Raw genomic sequence first — 22175 nt, 5'->3', positions numbered from 1 at the left:
ACCACCGCCCCGGCACTTACTCATTAGACCAGAAATACCCCAGTCTCTCATTTTCTATTTTCATTTTTCTAGGAACATGGCTCACAGCAAGTGTCAGACTTGACCCTGAACTTGAATGATTATATCGATTCAGAACACCTGGTTGACTTCCACAGGTATTTCTAAGGGTTGGCCTTTCCCTGGGAAAAAGAAGAGAGAACCAGTGGCCAGATATAAGGAATGGACTTGAGGTGTCAGAGAATGGAGGAGGGTTAACAGAAGGATCTTTCTCTCTCGGGCACAGTCACTTCTCATTTCTCTTTTCTGTTTATTTGAAGAGAAGATTCACGTGGGAAATGCCACTTGAAATAAAATGATGCAATCAAGAGTCCACAAGTCTACAGGGTAGAGATGGGGCCTAGCCAGTGGAGTCAGTCGGAGTGAGTTCCTAGGAGGAAAAAGTGTACCTAATCTGGTACACTCCATCCCCCAATTTTTAAAATAGACTTCATTTTTTACAGCAGTTTTAGGTTCACAGCAAAATTGAGTGGTAAGTGCAGAGAGTTTCCTTGAACCTCCCCCGTGCCCCACACTCTCATAGTCCTGCCCAGAGTAGTGCATTTGTTATAGTTGATGAACCTACGCTGGCACACATTATCACCCAGATTCCATTCTTGGTGGTGTTGGAATGTGTTTACTTTTGTAAGAAACTGCCAGACTGTCTTCCAGACTGGCTGTACCATTTTGCCTTCCCACCGGCAGTCAGTGAGAGTTCCCTGTTGCTCCACATCCTTGTCAGTGTTTCAGATTTTGGCCATTCTAATAGGTGTGTAGTGGTATCTCATTTTTGTTTTAATTTGCAGTTCCCTGATGACATATGATGTTGAGCATCTTTTCATATGCTTATTTGCCATCTATGTATCTTCTTTGGTGAGGTGTCCAGGTGTTTGGCCCATTTTTTAATCGAGTTTTCTTATGGTTGAGTTTTAGGAGTTCTTTGTATATTTTGGGTAACAGTCATTAATCATATATGTGTTTTGCAAGTATTTTCTTTGAGTCTGACTTGTCTTGACTTTTTATTTTGAAATTTGCAACCCCACAGAAAAGAGGGTTTGCAAAAATATTACAATGAACACCCCTATAACCATCACCTAGGTTCACCAATTTTTAACATTTTGCCACTTTTGCTTAGTTTTTCTGTATGCTTTTTTGTTCTTGAACCATCTGAGAATTATTTCCAGACTTTATAAACCTTAACCCCTAAATATTTCATCATGTATCTCCTTGTTCTTACACAGACATCCTCCTGTTACCACAATCAGGAAATGTAGGATTGATGCATTAATGTCATTTAATACACAGTCCATGTTCAGATTTCTGTAGTCATCCCAGCAGTGTCCTTTTTAGCTAGTCTTTTGGTTTTAGGTTTGAGGTATTTTTTTTCTTATCCAACCAAATACCACACATTGCATTTATTTTCACGTCTTTTCAATTACCTTTCATCTAGAACAGTTTCCTAGACTTTTGTTGTTCTTAGCATTGGTATTTTTGAAGACTTGAGGTCAGTTGTTGTGTAGAACATTCAGATTGTTTCCTCGTCATTTGATTCAGGTTGAACATTTTCAACAAGAACATTATGTAAGGGAAGCTGTGTTCTCCTAAGTGTTTTACATCAGGCACGTGACATTTATCTTATTGTTGATTTTGTTCAGTTTGATCATTTGGTTATGACAGTATCTGCCACCTTTCTCTCCAGTAAAGGCATCTGTTTTCCTTTGTGTTTAATAAGTGATCTGTGGTATTATATTAGCAGACTGAATTTTCTGCCTCCCAACAGTCTTTTACCCAGTGGTTTTAGCATCTGTTGATGATTCTTGCATGAATCAGCTATTACTGTGATGATTATAAGACAGTAATTTTCTATGTTTATAATTCTTTCTACATTTATTAGTTGGATTTTTTAATTAAAAGCTTTCTATTCTCCCCCTTATTTTTAATTTTTTAAATTGATTTTTGGCTGCGTTGGGTCTTCATTGCTGCACGTGAGCTTTCTCTAGTTGAGGCGAGCAGGGGCTACTCTTCGTTGCGGTGTGCGGGCTTCTCATTGTGGTGGCTTCTCTTGTTGCAGAGCACAGGCTCTAGGCATGCGGGCTTCTGTAGTTGTGGCGCACGGGCTTAGCTGCTCCGCGGCATGTGGGATCTTCCCGGACCAAGCTCGAACCCACGTCACTTGCATTGGCAGGTGGATTCTTAACCACTGTGCCACCGGGGAAGTCCCTATTTTTAATTTTTAAAATATCAAAATAGACTCCTGGGTTATTTTTTATTCAAAGTTATATTCCATTTCTGTCATTCTTTGAATGCTCAGCTTGTTCCAGAGTTGACCAGTAGAAATTCCCTCAAGCTACCTCAGCTGTCTTTTTGACATGTCACCATGTCAGAGCGTTTTCACACTTCCTGGCACAATAAGGCGTTCTGCCCTCACCTTGTACTTTACTTGCCCCCGCCTTGAAACCAGGGATTTTTCTAAGGAAACATGATTTCTGTTGGTGGGTAATAGTTTCCAAAATCTGAGCCCTGAGTGTGCTCATTAATATGAAGGATGTCATTGCTTTCAGGCTTTTTCAGAGAACAGAGCTAGGAAACTTTCCCGGAGTTTTTTTCTTAACATTTCAAACTGATACTTTTATTTTTAATCTAACACTGCAGAATTTGTATTCTCTTATTCTGTACTTGTAACTCCCTTCTGTGTTGAGAACCCTGATGCCCAACAGCCTCAAAATACTTACTCATTTGTTTGATTCTAAAATACACACAGATAGTTTTTGAACTGCTACATCCGTGCCGACCAAGAACACATCTACTAAGTAAAGTCACAAATACAATTTCTTTCCAGTTCTTTTTGTCCTTTTACTGTGTCCCACTGAGCATGTATATTGTCAGAGTATTGTGTTCAAAATGTACTTAGATTTAATGCTTGTTGGTCCATCAGTGTAATGAAATTATCTGTTTGATAGATAGTTGGGCCCATTTGTTTCCACTTTATTCCATTTTGGGGACTTTATCCCCATCCTCATTGACCTCTTCAGGGTTTTGGAGGAAGCCTGGCATCACTATAAATTCAGTCGTGAGAACTGCCTGGAAACCCTGTTGGATTTAATTGCATCTAATCAGCGATAACCATCTTTAACCCGCTCCACTTCTCTCAGACTTCGGACAACCTGCCTGCATCATTCTGGCCACCCCTCTTTGTCTCCATCCTTCTTTCATGCATCCTCTATGTGAGGAGATCCCAACTTCCACTCCTGGTCATCACCCTCCAGTCAGTTTCCCACACAGCAGTTGGACCAGCGTTTTTAAAACACAGATCAGGTTATGATTAAAAGTCTTGCTCGGGGGCTTCCCTGGTGGCACAGTGGTCGAGAGTCCGCCTGCCGATTCAGGGGACGCGGGTTCGTGCCCCGGTCTGGGAGGATCCCACATGCCGCGGAGGGGCTGGGCCTGTGAGCCATGGCCGCTGAGCCTGGCCGCTGAGCCTGCGCGTCCGGAGCCTGTGCTCCGCAACGGGAGAGGCCACAACAGTGAGAGGCCCGCGTACTGCAAAAAACCAAAACAAAACAAAAGTCTTGCTTGAAATCCCTCAGTGATACCACCTCACACATGTTAGGAAGGCTACTATCAAAAAAACAAAATAACAATTAGTAAGGATGTGGAGAAATTGGAACCCTTGTACACTGTTGGTGAAAATGTAAAATGGTACAGCAACTATGAAAAGTGGTGTGGTGGTTTCTCAGAAAATTAATTTACCATATGATCCAGCAATTCCACTTCTAGACATAAACCCAGTAGAACTGAAAGCAGGGTCTCAAAGAGATAATTGTGCACCCACGTTCATAGAAGCGTTTTTCATAGTAGCCAAAAGGTGGAAGCAGTGTAAGTGCCCATGAATACCTAGGACAGATGAACGGATAAACAAAATGTATATACAGACAATGGAATATTACTCAGCTTTAAAAAGGGAGGAAATGCTAACATGCTTCAGCATGGACAAACCTTGAGGACATTGTGCTAAGCAAAATAAGCCAATCACAAGACAAATTCTGTATGGTAATACGCATGTGAAGTACCTAGAGTAGTCAGACTCAGAGAGACAGAAAGTAAAATAGTGGTTGCCAGGGGCTGGAAGAGGGGAGAATAGGGAATTATTGCTGAATGGGTACAGAGTTTCAGTTTTGTAAGAGGAAGCGTTTTGAAGATAGGTGGTGGTGGTGATAACACAACAACGTGAATATACTTCATACTACTGAACCGTACACTTAAACTGGTTACAGAGTTGGTAAATTTCTTACAAATTAAATCTAAAAAAGAAACCCCAAACCCTTCAGTGAGTGTTCATTTCTCCAGGGATGAAGAACAAAATCCTTGATGAGGCCTAAAGCCTAGGGCCCAGCCCCTCTAACCTCATCGTTTGCCACTTCCCACTTAGTTCCGGTGTCTCAGCTGTGGTGCCATGTGCCTCCTCCCTCTTCAGAGCTCTCCCCTTGGCCGAGAGTGCTCTCCCCAGCCTCTTCCCACAGCAAACTACTCTTCTTCCTTCAGTTTCCATTTAAACATCAGCTCCTCAGAGAAGCCTCCCCTGCTCCCCCCATGTTTGAACCTTTTAAGCATTTAATAAGTGGGTATTTAATGATTAACTGCCTACTAGCCTGTGATCTCCTTGAGGGCAGGATCTGGGTCTTTTTCACACAGTAGACAAAGGAATGAAGGAGTGAAGTGAGGCCAGGCCTGGCCTTGGCAGAGCTGCTTTTCTGGGTGCTGCCCACACCATGACCCTACCTCACCCCTTAAGAGGGTAAAGGGAAGGACACTGAGAGTGTGGTCTCTCTCTTGACTTTTTCATTCTGGAATTCCATTGGGAGAGCCATTGACAAAACCTCTGGAAAAACCCAGGCCTGTACACCAGGCTGGTCATGCTCCTGAGAGCATTTAGTCCCCTCAGCAATACTGAGAGAGAAACGGTGATAATATCTCCATTTTTTTTTTTTAATTAACATTTGTTGTTGGAGTTTTGTGTGTGCTTGGGGGGGTGTGTTTTGATTGCTGTAAAATGACATAGTAGGACTACCTCAGAGTGTTCTGAGATGAGATGAGATGTCAGCAGAGTGCTTAGTGCTGGGCCCAGCCCTTCATGAATATGCAAACGGAAAGAAATCTGATCACAAGGAATCATCTCCATGGAAACTGAGGCTCAGAGAGCTGGGGTATGGATCTCTCTCCTGATCATAAGGCCCTCCCTCTCTCCTCTAGCTTTCTGGCAGCAGCACTGAGCTGCCTGCTTCTGGCCCCCTTCCACCATCTGGCCCTCCTTGTTAGGTCGTCATGGCATGTCATGTCTGTTCTAGGTAGAAATCTGTGCCCCTAGTTGAGCAAACTGATTTGCTAAGGAGTATAAATCTGTTCCTTTCTGTCATGCCTCTACTATGTTAGGATGACAGGCTGTCTCTTGCTACTACCAAAATGGCAATTCTCCTAAGGCTTAGAAATCATGCGAGAACTTCTCCTTCAGGACTTAGTAGTTTTTTAATCAGACCTGAGTTCTACAGGTAAACCTTTTGCATAGGGAGATCAGGGGGCTTCCACCTGTATCACACACAGTTCATCTGACTGAAAGGAAAGAGGAGTTAGATAACTCCCCGCTACCCAACTTGGTCAGGGAAGCAGCATGGTGTACAAAGTTCTGTGTTCTAAGTAGGAACCTGATCTTTGTAGGGATGTATGGATCACAGGCCCTTAGAACTTCTAAACCATTGCAGGTGTTACACTTTTTAGTCATGGAATTCTTTATTCAAGCACGCATAATATTCCATTGTCTGTATTGACCATATTTTGTTTATCCGTTCATCTGTCCTAGGTATTCATGGCCACTTACATTGCTTCCACCTTTTGGCTACTTTGAATAATGCTTCTTTGAACATGGGTGTACAATTATCTTTTCATGTTCTTTAGGATTCTGGAGGAAAGAGTAGGGACAGCAAATGGAGGTCCTTGTGCCCTATCCACTTGGCTTTCTCCATTGCCCTTCCTGGGGCCAGAGAAGCCCTGAAACCACTGATCTCGTCTAATCTTAGTGATTTTATGGTTATGTAATAAGTGATTTTTTAATTAAACTTTTTATTTTGAGATAACTGTAGACTTACATGCAGTTGTAAGTTGTAAGGTACAATACAGAGAGACTTGTATCCTTTATACATTTCACCTCAATTATAACATTGTATAAAACTACCTTAAATATTAATAGTAAGGATATTGACATTGATACACTGACAGTATTTCCATTACCACAAGTATACTTCCTGATGCTTTTTTATAGCCAAACCCACTCCCCCTCCCCACCCCTCACCCCCTGGCAACCATCATTTATTCTCCATTTCTAACTTTCTTTTTTTTTTTTAATTTTCATTGGAGTATAGTTGATTTACAATGTTGTGTTAGTTTTAAGTGTACACCAAAGTGAATCAGGTATACATATATATATATACCACTCTTTTTTAGATTCTTTTCCATATAGGTCATTACAGAGTATTGAGTAGAGTTCCCTGTGCTATATATAGTAGGTCCTTATTAGTTATCTGTTTTATATGTAGTAGTGTGTGTATGTCAATCCCAATCTCCTAATTTATCCCTCACCCCGCCGATAACCATAAGTTTGTTTTCTACATGTGTGACTCTACTTCTGCTTTGTAGATAAGTTCATTTGTACCATTTTTTTAGATTCCACATCTAAGTGATATCATATGATATTTGTCTTTGTCTGACTTACTTCACTCAGTATGACAATCTCTAGGTCCATCCATGTTGCTGCAAATGGCATTATTTCGTTCTCTTTTACAGCTGAGTAATATTCTATTGTATATGTGTGCCACATCTTCTTTATCCATTCCTCTGTCGATGGACATTTAGGTTGCTGCCATGTCCTGGCTATTGTGAATAGTGCTGCAGTGAACATAGTGGTGCATGTATCTTTTTGAGTTATGGTTTTCTCTGGATAGATACCCACAGAGGGATTGCTGGATCATATGGTAGCTCTATTTTTAGTTTTTTAAGGAAGTTCCATACTGTTCTCCATAGTGGCTATACCAATTTACATTCCCACCAACAGCGTAGGAGGGCTCCCTTTTCTCCACACCCTTTCCAGCATTTATTGTTTGTAGATTTTTTGATAATGGCCATTCTGACCCGTGTGAGGTGATAACCTCATTGTACTTTTGATTTTTGTTTCTGTAATGATTAGTGATGTTGAGCATCTCTTCATGTGCTTTTTAGCCATCTGTGTGTTTTCTTTGGAGAAATGTCTGTTTAGATCTTCCACCCGTTTTTTGATTGAGGTTTTTTTTTGATATTGAACTGCATGAGCTGTTTGTATACTTTGGAGATTAAACCCTTGGTCGTCTAGTCATTTGCAAATATTTTCTCCCATTCTGAGGGTTGTCTTTTTGTTTTGTTTATGATTCCTTTGCTGTGGAAAAGCTTTTAAGTTTAATTAGGTCCTACTTGTTTATTTTTGTTTTTATTTTTATTATGCTAGGAGACATCTTGCTGCAATTTATGTCAGAGTGTGTTCTGCCTGTGTTTTCCTCTAAGCGTTTTATAGTATCTGGCCTTACATTTAGGTCTTTATTCCATTTTGAGTTTGTTTTCGTGTATGGTGTTAGGGAGTGTTCAAAAATGTTATATAAATAGAATCATACAGTATGTAACTTTCGGGATTGGCCTTTCTCACTCAGCATAATACCCTTGTGATCCATCTGAGTTGTTGCATGCATCAATGGTTTGTCCCTTTGTCTTGCTGAGTAGTATTTCATGGTATGGTAGGCATGGCATTTCACAGTTTGTTTAACCATTCACTAGTTGAAGGACATCTGAGTTGTTTCATTTTTTGCTATTACGAATAAAAGTGCTATGAACATACATGTACAGGCTTTTGTGTGGATATATTTATTTCTCTACAATAAATGCCAAGAGTTCAAAGGTAATTGCATGTTTAGTTTTTTAAGAAACTGCCAAACAGTTTTCCATAGTGTCTGTACCATTTTACATATCCACCACCAGTGTATGAGTGCTAGTTTCTCTGTATCTTCACCAGTTTCTGGTGTTACCGCTATTTTTCATTTTAGTTATTCTGATGTATAGTAGTATTGCATTGTGGTTTCAATTTGCATTTCCCTGATGGCTAATGACAGTTCCTTGTATATTTCAGATGCAATTCCTTTGTTGGATGTTGGTTTATAAATGTTTTCTCCCAGCCTGTAGTTTGTTTTTTCATTCACTAAACAAGGTCTTTTGCAAAGCATAAGTTTTTAATTGATAATAGCTATTTGATAAATTTTTGCTTTTATGGATCAAACTTTTGGCGTCAAGTGTAAGAACTCTTTGCCTTGTTCTAGATCTCAAAGCTATTCTCCTGTTTTTTTTTTCTAAATATTTTATAGCTTTATGTTTTACATTTAAGCCTGTGGTCTATTTTAAAGTAAGTTTTGTATAAGTTGTGTGGTTTAGGGAGAGGTTCATTTTCTTGCCTGTGGATATCCAGTTGCTCCAACACCATTTGTCATTGAATTGCTTTTGCAACTGTGTCAAAAATCAGTTGTCTGTACTTGTGTTGGTTTATTTCTGGATTCTCTTTTTTTTCCATTGATCTTTGTGTCTGTTCTTCTGCCAGTGTCACACAGTATCTATTATTGTAACTATGTATCAGTAGTATACCTGAATATTGAGTAGAGCCATTCAAGATCGCCCAATTCTTCTTTGTCAAGATAGTTTTCACTATTCTTGAGTCTGTGCCTTTCTGTATAAACTTTAGAGTAAACTTCTCTTTGTCCATAAAAAACCTTGCTGGGATTTTGATAGGATTTACATTAAACTTACAGATCATTAAACCTAAAATTGGAAAAGTTGACATTTTTACTATGAATGTGGTATGTCTCTCCATTTATTTAGGTCCTGCTCTGTTTCTTTCATCATCATTTTATAATTTTTAGCATATAGGTCCTGGACATGTGTTTTGTTCTTTTGGGGTGTGAGAGGTGATTATAAATGGTGTTCTGTCCTTGGTTTTGATTTTCAAATGTCCATTGTTAGTATATAGAAATGCAGTTTATTTTTGTGTGTTGATCTTTTATCCTGTCACCTTGCTGAATTCGTAGTGTTCTTGGAGAGTTTTTTTTGGTAAATTCCTTGGGAATTTCAAGGTAGACTGGCATGTCATCTGCAAATAGGAGCAGTTTCATTCCTTGTTTTCTAATCTGTGTGCATTTTCTTTGTCTTGCCTTACTGAAGTGGCTGGAACTTCCAATATTATGTTAAATAAGAGTGGTTAGAGAGAACATCCTTACCTTGTTCCCAGTCTTAAAGACAAAGTACTCAGTCTTTCATTACTAAGTATATTGTTAGCTGTAGTTTTTTTGTAGATGCTCTGTATCATGTTGAGGAAGTTCTCTTCTATTCCTGGTTTGTTGAGAGTTTTTATCATGAATGGATTTATCGTGTTGGATTTTGTCAAATACCTTTTCTGTATCAATTGATATAACCATATCATTTTTCTTAGCTTATTGATATGTAGGGATTTGTAACTATTGAACCAGCCTTGCGTACATACAATAAATTCTATGGTATTAATTCTTTTATATATTTTTGAATTTAATTTGTTAATATTTTGTTGAGCATTTTTGCATCCAAGTTCATGAGAAATAGTGGTCTGTAGTTTTTTTTAAAAATTTTATTTATTTATTTATTTTTGGCTGTGTTGGGTCTTCGTTTCTGTACGTGGGCTTTCTCTAGTTGGGGCAAGCGGGGGCCACTCTTCTTTGCGGTGCACGGGCCTCTCACTGTCGCGGCCTCTCTTGTTGCGGAGCACAGGCTCCAGGTGCGCAGGCTCAGTAGTTGTGGCTCACGGGCCTAGTTGCTCCACGGAATGTGGAATCTTCCCAGACCAGGGCTCGAACCCGTGTCCCCTGCATTGACAGGCAGATTCTCAACCACTGCGCTACCAGGGAAGCCCTGTAGTTTTCTTTTTTTTGGTACTGTCTTTGTCTGGATTTGATATCAGCATAATACTGGCCTCATAAAAATGAATTGGAAAATGTTCCCTTCTCTTGTATTTTCTGGAAGTGACTATAAATTGGTGTTAATTCTTTAAATGTTTGGTAGGCTTCTCCACTGAAATCATGTGGACCTGGATATTTCTTTTGGGGGGTGCTTAAGTAGGAATTGTGTTACTTTAATGGAACTATTCAGATTATCTATTTCATTTTGCCTAAGTTGTTACAGTTTGTGGTTTTTGAAGAATTAGTCTATTCTAAGTTGTTCAATTATGTTGTTATTAGTATTCTCTTATCCTATCAGTGGCAACAAATTTGTTATAATATCCCATTGCATTCTTGATATTGGTGATTTGTGTCTTCTCTCTTTTTATGTTTGCTGCTCTTGCTGGAAGTTTATCAGTTTTGTTCATATTTTAGAAGAACCAGTTTTTTGTCTTTTTAATTTTCTCTTGTTTTTCTGTTTTCTCATTTATTTATTTTTATTCTTTATTATGTCCTTATTTCTGCTTGCTTTTGGTTTAATTTGCTCTTCTTTTTCTAGGTTCTTGAGGTTAGAATTTAAATTGTTGATTTCTTTCCTCTTTTCCAATGTAAACATTTAGTGCTATAAAGTTTCCTCTCAACACTGTTTAGCTATAATCTCACATAGTTTAATATGTTGTACTTTTATTATTATTCAGTACTTTGTATTTTTTTCAAGACTTCCTCTTTGATCCATGGATTATCTAGAATTGTATTGCTTAACACCATGTATTTAGAGACTTCCTTCCGGTTTTGATGCTTAGTATGATTCCATGTGGTCGAGGAACATACTCTGTATGATTTCAGGGTTTTTTTGACATTTATGAGGTTTGCTTTTTTTTTAACTTATTTTTTATTGAAATATAGTTGAATTACAATGTTGTGTTAATTACTGCTGTATGGTAAAGTGATTCAGTTATACATATATATACATTCTTTGTCATATTCTTTTCCAGTATGGTTTATCACAGGATATTGAATGTAGTTCCCTGTGCTATACAGTAGGACCTTGTTTATTCATTTTATATATACTAGTTTGCATCTGTTAATCCAAACTCCCAATCCAACCCTCTCCCACCTCCCCTCCCCCTTGGCAACCACCAATCTATGTCCCTGATTTATACGGTTTGCTTTTTGACCCCAGATATGGCTCATTTTAAAACACCAGATTTTTAGGAACTCTGTGGAGTCCTGCCCACTCCCTGTTACCTCAGTCTGCCTCAACACTTCAGCTATAGCTCAAATTGCTTGTCTCTCACCAGCAGAGAAAAAAGGCCTAGAGCAGCCTTCCAAGGGCCCCTGAGTTAGTGACAGAATTGGACATTAAGCCCTGAGAGCCCTGCCTACTTGGACTAGGAACCTGGTTCATCATCCCCATGGAGACTTTGCCTTCCATGACCCCTCCCATGACATGTGATGAACACATAATGAGGCTGAGGGTGGGGTGGGGTGGGGTGGGCAGGGTACAGAGGAGTAGCCAGTCTAAGCCCTGTGCCCCTACACCCTCACCGCTTTTTAATGGGGTGGTAAACGAGAAGGGGCAACTCAGATGCCTAAGAAGCTTAGGCCCAAATCTCGGAGACAACACCAGGCTGTTACTCCCCTCACCCAGGTCCGCCGGGCAGCCCGTTCCCACCCTTGCAAACAGTCCAAACGTGACGCCAAGAACTATCAGCGCCACCGCCGCCATTGCCGCTGCCGCCGCCGCCGAAATACTATACGCAGGGTTGCCAACCAGCTGCAAGCAGTTGACACCTCGTCTCCTTCCTGCAGGGTCTACAAGAAGAGTGAGGAACTTCGGTCTCGTCTTGTGTCTGGGATCATCACACCTATCCATGAACATTGGGTCAAGGCTAGCGAAAGTCCCCACCAGGAGTTTCCCCCTGCCACTGCCAGAGAGGTTGACCCACTCCGGATTCACCCACACCACCCACATACCAGCCGGCAGCCTCCCTGGTGAGTACAGAGCCCACAGTGGCAGCCCATGCCTCTGAAGAAGGAGTCCCAGCCATGACCATCTTGCCACTTGACCCCCCTCTGGCCCCCATGTGTCTTCAACAGAATTGTCAGAGTCTTGGTATATGGAGATAGAAAGTGGAGATGGAAGTGGAGCAGTGAGTTCTTGTACTGCTACTAGTCACCCCAATAACCCAGCATCCTAAGGCTGCCTGCCTCCTTTCTAGAGGCCACACACAGCCTCTGAGTCTGCCCAAGGGTCAGCGCCTCTGAGGCGTGTGTGCAGTCCTCCAGAGTTGCTGCCCAGGTAGTTCAGTTTTTTATTCCAGAGCTCTTTGTATGTGCAGGACCCTGGACCAGGCTTTTGGGGAAAATGTAGAAATACTGGAAGTTCCTGGAGGGAATATGTTCCCAATGTTCCCTTTCTTTGCCTTCCACTTCATTGTAGTCCCCTGATCTCTTTTACAACTTGAAGACTTTGCCAAAACAGCATGAGGTATGAGCAAGTCATATACAAGGTCTTTGCAGATTAGGATGGCAGCGCTTAGGACTGGAGACTTCTGCTCTGATTCTCCCTCAGAGAAGGACCAGGGACACCTTAGTCTCTGGTTGAGATGGCATGTTCCAGTTTGGAGTCCACAGTGTGGTAGTAATGGTGGGGTTGGTGGAGTTGTGGGGGAGGGCTCACTGTGCGGCCATAATAAGCACTCAATAAGTGTTAGCTGCCATTGTTAAAAATGACTCTGTTTTGCAATTATATACCTTTGGTTAATTAAATAAATAGGAAATTTGTTTAATTACTATAATAAGTAATAATTGGCAAGTCTTTGGCAACCTTTGGAAATATTGGGTTCTGTGGGGAGAGTGGAGGATAATAAAAAGTGGTTGAAAGGTTGGGAACAGCTTGTCTGATCTAACCTCTTTATTTAAGATGACCTGCGTAAGGTCACCAGCCACTAATAAAGAGACAGAGCCAGGGCTGGTGGTCCAGGTGTCCTCACTCCAGCACAGTGCTCTGTTGTGATGCAACCAGAATATGGTGGGAAGATTTAAGGGTAAGCCCTGGACAGCAATCAAATTGGGGGAGACTTTTAGACCTTAAGTAGATAGTAATTCTCAGGTCTCTCAGATTCACTTCCTATTTCAAAACAAATATTCTCTGAAGTCTCCTTCACTGTCTCAAAATGGAATTCATAGATGATCTATGAAACTGTACCAAATGGACAGTTTCAAAAAGGATCAGTAGAAAGTCCTGACTATAATATAAATGAGAAATAAAAAGTGAGTAATTAATAAGATAACGTATGTTTCATTGTGTAGATTCCTGAGCATGATTACACTGGAAAAGATAGGCATTTGCACTTGTATATGGAATTATTTTGAATTCGACAGTAACAAAAGCAGGCACGTGCTATGTTATAGTTACATTTCTGGAAAAATTTTTATTGAAACAGTATAAAAATACTTTGTGTTCACATATAAAATGGCCTTAGACTAACTTATGGTAGGTAATTTTATGTAGGCTTTACATCTCTATGAATGTCTAACAAGACTTTGGCAAGTTGTGTAGGATGTAGATTATTCATTATGTGGAGCTCTACTGTGGATTATAGAGCATGAAGCATCTCTGGTCTTTGCCTATAAATGCTATAAGCATTCTCCAATCACTGTGACAAACAAAAACACCCCCAGGGCTTACACAAAAACACCTCCAGGGCACCTGGAGACTCTGCCATCCTAATTGGGAATCATAGACCTGAATCTGGAATTATGAAGGTAAGAAATCCTAGCCTTGGAAGAACAGAAAGAATGAGAAAATCACCATATTGCAGCTTCTACTGAAATAATGTAGTGACTAGGCACAAATTGTCAATGGTTGCTAAAACCATTAGGTAAAAGGTTGATGAGCAACTTTATAATGGATGAATCAGACTGATAGCACCTGAACCCATAGGTCAATCTTAACACTAAAAGTGGGACAGCCAGACTTCGTGAATTCTAATATAATGCAATAATAGGTTCACAACAACATGAATCTAGATTGAACTCCCAGTTTAAAAGAAGCATGAGAGGTAGAAGAATGAGTTAAAGAGACACATGAGGATACGTGGGTTCCAGCCAATGTATGGAACATGAAAAATTTTTACAGGATTAATTGATCTTGTTTTTTTTTTCATCAAATAATGGCATGGGGAGAAAAGGGAGAGGGGGATTGTTAATTAGAGTCTTATCAACTAAATCCAGTGTTGGACTTTGTATTGATCTTGATTCAAATAAACTAATTCTAAAATTATTTTTGAGATATTTGGGGAAATTTGAACAGGGACCAGGTATTTGATAATGTTACTGCTAATTTTCTTAGGTGACATAATTAAATTCTGGTTATGTTAAAAAAAAAGAAGTCTTTGTCTATTGTATATATATAATTTTATTAACTGAAATATTTAAGGGTGAAATGATATGTCTGGGATTTGCTTTAAAATAATTTCACCCCCTAAAAGAGTGAGACATTGGGAAATGAGTGTAGGGGAAATAAGAATGGTAGAATATTTTGTTTTTTAATTTATTTATTTTATTTATTTATTTTTGGCTGCTTTGGTTCTTCTTTGCTGTGCGTAGCTTTCTCTAGTTGCAGTGAGCGGGGGCTACTCTTCGGTGTGGTGCATGGGCTTCTCATCATGGTGGCTTCTGTTGTTGCGGAGTACAGTCTCTAGGCACGTGGGCTTCAGTAGTTCTGGCACACAGGCTCAGTAATTGTGGCTCGTGGGCTCAGTAGTTGTGGCTCGCGGGCTCTGGAGCGCAGGCTCAGTAGTTGTGGTGCATGGGCTTAGTTGCTTCACAGCACGTGGGATCTTCCTGGGCCAGGGCTCGAACCTGTGTCCCCTGCATTGGCAGGTGGATTCTTAACCACTGTGCCACCAGGGAAGCCCAGAATGGTAGAATACTGATAATTATTGAAACTGAATGGAAAGGTACATTGGTGTTCATAAATTAGACTTTGTACTATTTTTTGGTCCCTTTGAAAATTTCCTTAATAATGAGTCTTTTATTGATACCAATCCTTCAAAAATTCTTCCAAAAAATAGAAGAGGGGGCTTCTCTGGTGGCGCGGTGGTTGAGAGTCCGCCTGCCGATGCAGGGGACATGGGTTCATGCCCCGGTCCGGGAAGATCCCACATGCCGTGGAGCGGCTAGGCCCGTGAGCCATGGCCGCTGAGCCTGCGCGTCCGGAGCCTATGCTCCACAACGGGAGAGGCCACAACAGTGAGAAGCCCGCGTACCGAAAAAAAAAAAAAATAATAGAAGAGGGAGGAACACTTCCCAACTCATTCTGTGAGGCCAGTATTACCCTGATACCAAAACCAAGGACATCACAAGAAAAGTACAAACAAGTAGCCCTTATGAATATAAATGTAAAAATCCTCAACAAAATACTAGCAAAAGAAATCCAGCAACATATAAAAAGGGTTATACACCATGACCAAATGAAACTTATTCCAGGAATGTTTGGTTTAATATCTTAAAATACATCAGTGTAATATACCATATTAATAGAACAGTAGACAAAAAACACATGTTCATCTCAATAGAGAAAAAGCATTTGACAAAATCCAACACCCTTTCATAATAAAAGCATTCAACAATAGAAGGAGACTTTCTCAACTCCCAAAGCACACAGCTAACATCCTACTTAATGGAGAAAGATGGAATGCTTTCCCCGTAAGGTCAGGAACAAGATAAGGATATCTGCTATTGCTACTTTTCTACAACACGGTACTTGAAATTCTAGCCAGCATAATCACTCAAGAAAAAGAAATTAAAGGTATCTTGATTAGAAAGTTAGAAGGAAAGCAGTCTTTATTTGCCAATGACATGGGATCCTGTATATAGAAAATCCTAAGGAATCCTTTTTAAAAACCTTCTAGAGCTAATGAATGAGTTCAGCAGCGTGACATGATATAAGATCAGTAAACAAAAATCAATTGCATTTTCTATACACCAGTAGTGAACAATCTGAAAATGAAATTAAGGAAATAATCTCATTTGTAATAACCCCCAAAGGTATAAAACACTTAAGAATAAACTTAACAAAAGAAGTACAAGACTTATATACTGAAAACTACAAAATGTTGCTGAAAGAAGTAGGAAGATTTAAAGAAAAAGATATCCAGTGTTTCATAGATAGGGAAACAGTATTTGGCAATACTCCCCGAATTGATCTGCATACTCAGTGCAATCCCAATCAAAATCCCAGAGTTTTTTTGTTTGGTATGGGGTAGGGGGGTTGGGGGAGGCTGTGCATGTGGGTTTTTCTGGTAGAAATTGGCAGGCTGATCCCAAAATTCATATGGAAATGCAAGGGAACCAAAATAACTAAAACAATCTTAAAAAAACAAAGTTGGAGGACTCACAGTTCCCAACTTCAAAACTTATTACAAAGCTACAGTAATTAAGACAGTGTGCTATTGGCCTAAGGATATGTAAAGCAAGGGAGTAGAATTGAGAGTCCAGAAATAACCCATACATTCATGGGCAATTGATTTCAACAAGGGTGCCAAGACAGGTCATAGGGGAAACAGTAGTCTTTTCAAATGGTGCTGGGACACTGGATATCCACATGAAAACGAATGAAGTTGGACCCATTCTTCAAACTATACACAAAAATTGACTCAAAATGGATCATAGACCTAAGTGTAAGAGCTAGATAGAACTATAAAACTCCTAGAAGAAAACTTAAGAATAAATCTTCATGACCTTGTTTTAGAGGTGGTTTCTTAGATACAACACCAAAAGCACAAGCTACAAAAGAAAACATAGATGAATTGGACTTCAACAAAAATAAAACCTTTTGTTGCATCAAAGAACAGTATCAAGAAAGTGAAAAGACGGCCCACAGAATAGGAGAAAGCATTTACAAATCATATATCTGACAAGAGACTTGTATCCAGAATACATAGAGAACTCTTGCATCTCAGTAATGAAAAGACAACCCAATTTTAAAAAGGTTAAAGGATTTGAATAGACATTTCTCCAACTAATATGTACAGGTGGCCCATAAACATGTGAAAAGATGTTCATCATTAATCATTAAGGAAGTGGAAATCCAAACTACAATGATATACTACTTGTTTGTGCACATATTCATGTACAACTTTTGTACATGAATGTTCATAGCAGCATTATTCATAATAGCCAAAAAGTGGAAACAACCTAAATGTCCATCAACTGATGAATGGATAAAGAAATGTGATATATGCATACGATGGAATATTTCAGCAATAAAAAAGGATGAAGTACTGATACTGATACACGTCACAACATGTGTGAACCTTGGAAACATTATGCTAAGTGAAAAAAGCCATTTATGTGAAATGTCCAGAATAGGCAGATCCATAGAAACAGAAAGTAGATTAGTGGTTGCCAGGAGCTGAGGTGGAAGGATTAGAGAGCATGAATGGGGAATGACTAATGGGTACAAGGTGTCTTTTTTTTTTTTTTTCTTTTTTTGCGGTACGCAGGCCTCTCACTGTTGTGGCCTCTCCTGTTGCGGAGCACAGGCTCAGCGGCCATGGCTCACAGGCCCAGCCGCTCCATGGCATGTGGGATCTTCCCGGACCGGGGCACGAACCCGTGTCCCCTGCATCGGCAGGCGGACTCTCAACCACTGCGCCACCAGGGAAGCCCCTACAAGGTGTCTTTTTAGGGTGCAGAAAATGTTCTAAAATTAGAATAATTGCACACTGTGAACATCTAAAAACCATTGTTAAGTGGCTGAATTTTATGATACATGAAATATCCCAATAAAGATGTAAAAAAAAAATTAAAAGGTCCTAACCTTGGCTTAATTGGAAATGTGAGTATATAACAATAGAAATGAGGCTCCCAGGATCAAACTATAAGAGAACTGATAATAATCGCCCATGATTGAGACTTTTGTATTTTTCCTTCAACTAGAGGGTGGTTTGGTAATACGTAAAAAATATTTTATGGGACCAACATTATACTAGCAAAAGGATTCTTGCCCCCTAAGAAACAAGGCAAGGATATCCACTCTCACCAGTCTTACTAAGCATAATACTGAAAGTTTTGCATTTGTCTTTGTCTTTCTTCAGGCAAGAAAATGAAAAGGCATATAGTTAAGAAAGGAAAATATAAAAGTTTATATTCACAGATGACATAATGGTCTATATGGAAAATCTCAAGGAATCTACCCCCAAAAATAATAGCAAAGTTGCAGGATGCCAGTTCAACATTCAGAAGTCAATTATATTTCACTATATTTCAGTAAACACGTGGAAACAGACATTTAAGATACAATACCGTTTACAATCACTGAAAAAAATACTTAGGTATAAATCTAACAAAACATGTTTAAGATTTTTATGCTGAAAACTGTAATCAAAGAAGACCTAAATAAGTGGAGAGACATAACATGTTCAAGGACAGAAGACTCAACATAGTAAAGATGTCAAATACTCCACAAATTAGCTTACTAGTTTAATTGAATTCCTATAAAAAACCCAACAAAAATTTCTGTAGATAGAGCAAGATTATTCCAGAAGTTATCTGGAAAGGCAAAGGGATTTGGAGTAGCTAAAACAATTTTGAAAATGAATAAAGAGGGAGAAATCACTCTACCCAATGTTCAGGCTTATTATATAGCTACATTAGATGGATGGACTCATAGATCAATGGAACAGAATAGAGAACCCAGAAATAGGCCCACAGACATATAGCCAGTTGACTTTTGACTGGGGTGCACAAGCAAATCAATGGAGCAATTGGATAGTCACAAGCAAAAATAAGAGCCTTGACCTAAACCTCACACCTTAAATCCAGTTTAACTCAAATTGGATCATAGATTTAAATGTAAAACTTAATATTACAACACTTTTAGAAGAACTCAAAGGAGAAAGTCTTAAGGATCCAAGGCTTGGTGAAGAGTTCTTAGATATGACTATAAAAGCACAATCTATAACAGAAAAAAAAATCAATAAATTGGACTTCATCAAAATTAAAAACTTTTGTTCTGTGAAAGACTCTGTTAGAATAAAAACATAACCTACAGATTGGGAAAGAATGTTTGCAAGCCACATATCTGGCAAAGGAATTGTATCTAGAAGGATAATCTTAAAACTCAACAGGTTAAAAAAATGAACAGTCCATTTAGAAAATGAGCAAAGGATATGAAGAGATGTTACACTGAAAAGGATATACAGATGGCAAATAAGCACAGGAAAATGTGTTCAGCATTACTGGCCATTGGGGAAATGCAAATTAAACCACAGTGAGATACTTCACACCTATTAGAAAAGCTGAAATGAAAGTAATGATACCAAATGCTGGAGAGGGTGCAGAGAACTGGGATCTCTCATACATTGCTGGTGGAACATAAAATGGTACAGCTACCCTGGAAAATTGTTTGGCAGTTTTTTAAACTAAACATACACTTAATGGTAAGACCCAGGAATCACACTCCTGGGCATTTATCAGATACGAAAATTATGCCACACAAAAACCTATCCACAAATGTTCATAAATAGCTTTATTTGTAATAGCCAAAAACTGGAAACAACCTGGATGTCCTTCAATTGGTGAATGATTAAACACACATCCATTCTATGGAATACTACTCAGCAATATAAAGGGATGAATTGTTGATACACAAAACAGTTACATGGATCTCAGGGTCATCAGGCTGAGTGAAAAAAGCCAATTCCAAAAGGTCACGCACTGTATGATTCCATTTATATAATATTTTTTGCAATAACAGAATTATAGAGGTACTAAACAGACTAGTGTTACCAGAGGTTATGGATGGGACAGGGCTGTGGGTGTGTTAATAAGAGGGGATAGCATGAGGGAGATCTTTGTGGTGTTGTAACTATTGGGGAAAACTGGGTGAGGGTACACAGGGTTTCTCTGTACTACTTTTCCAACTTCCTGTGAATCTTTAATTATTTCAAGGTAAAAAAGGTTATTTTAAAGTTTAGATGCTGAGGAGTCACGTAGGTTCTTAAGTCCACTGTATTTACTGAGCTCACTATATGCGGGGCGCTAGATCTCCCGCTGGGTGCTTCACAAAGGCCAATGATGCCATTCATGCTCCTGCTCTTACCTCATCTCATGGGGATGAACAGGATACTTGGGAGCGTGTAGGAAGAGGAACCTGAACCACACTTGGTGTTCAGGGAAGGCTTCCCTAAAAAGGGACTCACCTCCAAGCAGGAGGAGATGTTAGCCAGGCAAAGAGTAGGGTAGAATGGGTGCTCCAGCCTGAAAGCCTGTCCTGTGCAGAGCCCTGGAAGGATAGGTGGTATGGTTAGAGCCGGGCAGGGGTACAGTGGTGGTGTTCCTTTGGTTGGCTAAAACTCCTGGCCCCCTAGCCCTGGCATTCACCCCATCTTTGACAATACTACCACTCAGTTATTTTTTGTCTAATTGCAAGATTATTGGCTTTTTCCAAGTGCATATCCCCTTTGCTCTACTTTTTCACCTCTTTGTATCTCCATCACCCGGACCTATGCCTTGCACATTTTTGGTGAATTCTGTGTTCAGCAACTGTTCCCCTCTGGGTTCAGCGATCCCTGGGCCTAGGCTCCTACTCTTGAGGCATGTGCTCTCCCTCTGATGTGGGAGACAGGTGAGTAAATAAGAGTGCCATTGCAGAGGTTAGCGCAGAGATCCTTCATAGGTAACCTAGGAAAGGCTTCTTGGGGGAGGTGCTGCCTGAGCTGTGTCTTCACAGGGAAGAGGAGAACTATTCCTTAAGCTCCTTTTCTTTTTTCCTTTTCATGTGTCTGAATTATTTCCTAAGATTCCTTTCGTGGGGAGGTTGTTCCAGGTTGAGACCAGCAGGCCAGAGGCATCAAGGTCTGAAAGCGTGGGACTGTCCCTGAATTTTGTCTAGAGAAAGAATTCATGTCAGAATCCTAGGATATAACAGCTGTGAAGGAAAGGACCCTGATGCCATGTACATGAATCTTCCCCCATGGGCACTTGGAAACCATTGAAGGATGCTGATGAGAGAGGGTGTTAGTGTCTTTGGCTCAGGATCCTGGTGGATTGGAGGGAGTGAGGCAGAGGGCCAAGCCTCATCACTCCTGTATACCAGTCTTAGCAGATGGGACTTGTTCCCTTCTTTCTGCTACCTCACCCACCTCCCATGTCAAGAAGAGAGTATCATATGGCAGTTAGCAGCACAGGCTTTGGAGGTTGATCCGCTGGGTTCAAACCCTGGCCTTGTAGCTTTGCCTGTCTCTCAGTGAGCACAGTTAGCCTTGGTTTTCTCATCTGCACCTTGGGAATTATTATACCTGTCTCAGGTTTCTTCGCATGGAATATGATGATGTCACGGATTGAGCTCATGGCTCAAAATATAGTAGATGCCTAAGAAATAACTCCATGGATCCTATTCAGGTAGCAAGCAGAGATGAGAATAAGACTGAAGGTATAATGACTAGAGGGTTTCCCGAAAGAGAGAACCTCTTTTATTTTTTTAAAATACATAGTCTGTTCCTCCTAGAAAAGGATTTGATGCTGTGGAACCACTTAGATGTGAGAGTATCGACCCAGAGGGTGTGCTGGGCAACTACATTTAGGCCCAGGACCTTTATGGACATTGTTTCCTCTGTCATCACGTTGGCCACCACTTATCGAGGGTAGGAGAAACTGCCATTTCTTGGCTGTCCACCATGTGTTGACCCCATACCAAGTGTTTCCATTTATGGTTGCTCATCTTCCAGGCGGTCCTACACAGAAATCAGCAGCATCCCTACTTTTACAGAGGGGTATACAGTGGATAAGGGAGGTAGCATAACTTCCCAGAATTATCTAACTGAGGGGGTGAAGACTGGGGTTTGCCCCTACATAGGACTCAGAAGCTTATGCTTTCCCCATTGCACCCTTCAGTGTTAGTTCATGTAATCAATTTGTGTACAAGTTCAGTGTAGTGAGTGCACACTGATTATGGAGAAAAATCCATCCCCTAACCCCCCTCAGTTTGATCTTTCTTAGGCAAGCTTATCTCCCGGGACTGGAACACTGAACTAGAAGATGAGGCGGAATGTTTAGGAGGCTTTTTGTCAGCCACTAGCGAATTGACAGGTCTTGCCTCTG

The 22175-nt window shown here is 40.1% G+C and overlaps 1 protein-coding gene across 1 annotated transcript in view; it reads left to right on the top strand.

Moving 5' to 3' along the window:
* The window catches only part of PSMF1 (proteasome inhibitor subunit 1), a 53615-nt gene that overhangs the window by 8128 nt on the left and 23312 nt on the right, over window positions 1–22175 (top strand). The window contains exons 3-4 of the mRNA XM_065892216.1: window positions 73–155; window positions 11874–12056. Of these exons, the coding sequence (XP_065748288.1) occupies window positions 73–155; window positions 11874–12056 (266 nt within the window). The remainder of the gene's footprint in view (window positions 1–72; window positions 156–11873; window positions 12057–22175) is intronic.

This window comes from Phocoena phocoena, chromosome 15 (assembly GCF_963924675.1).
Source record: "Phocoena phocoena chromosome 15, mPhoPho1.1, whole genome shotgun sequence".
Classification (NCBI taxonomy): Eukaryota; Metazoa; Chordata; class Mammalia; order Artiodactyla; family Phocoenidae; genus Phocoena; species Phocoena phocoena.
Note: the sequence above shows the minus strand (reverse complement) of the source record. Positions and strands in the feature narration are given on the sequence as shown.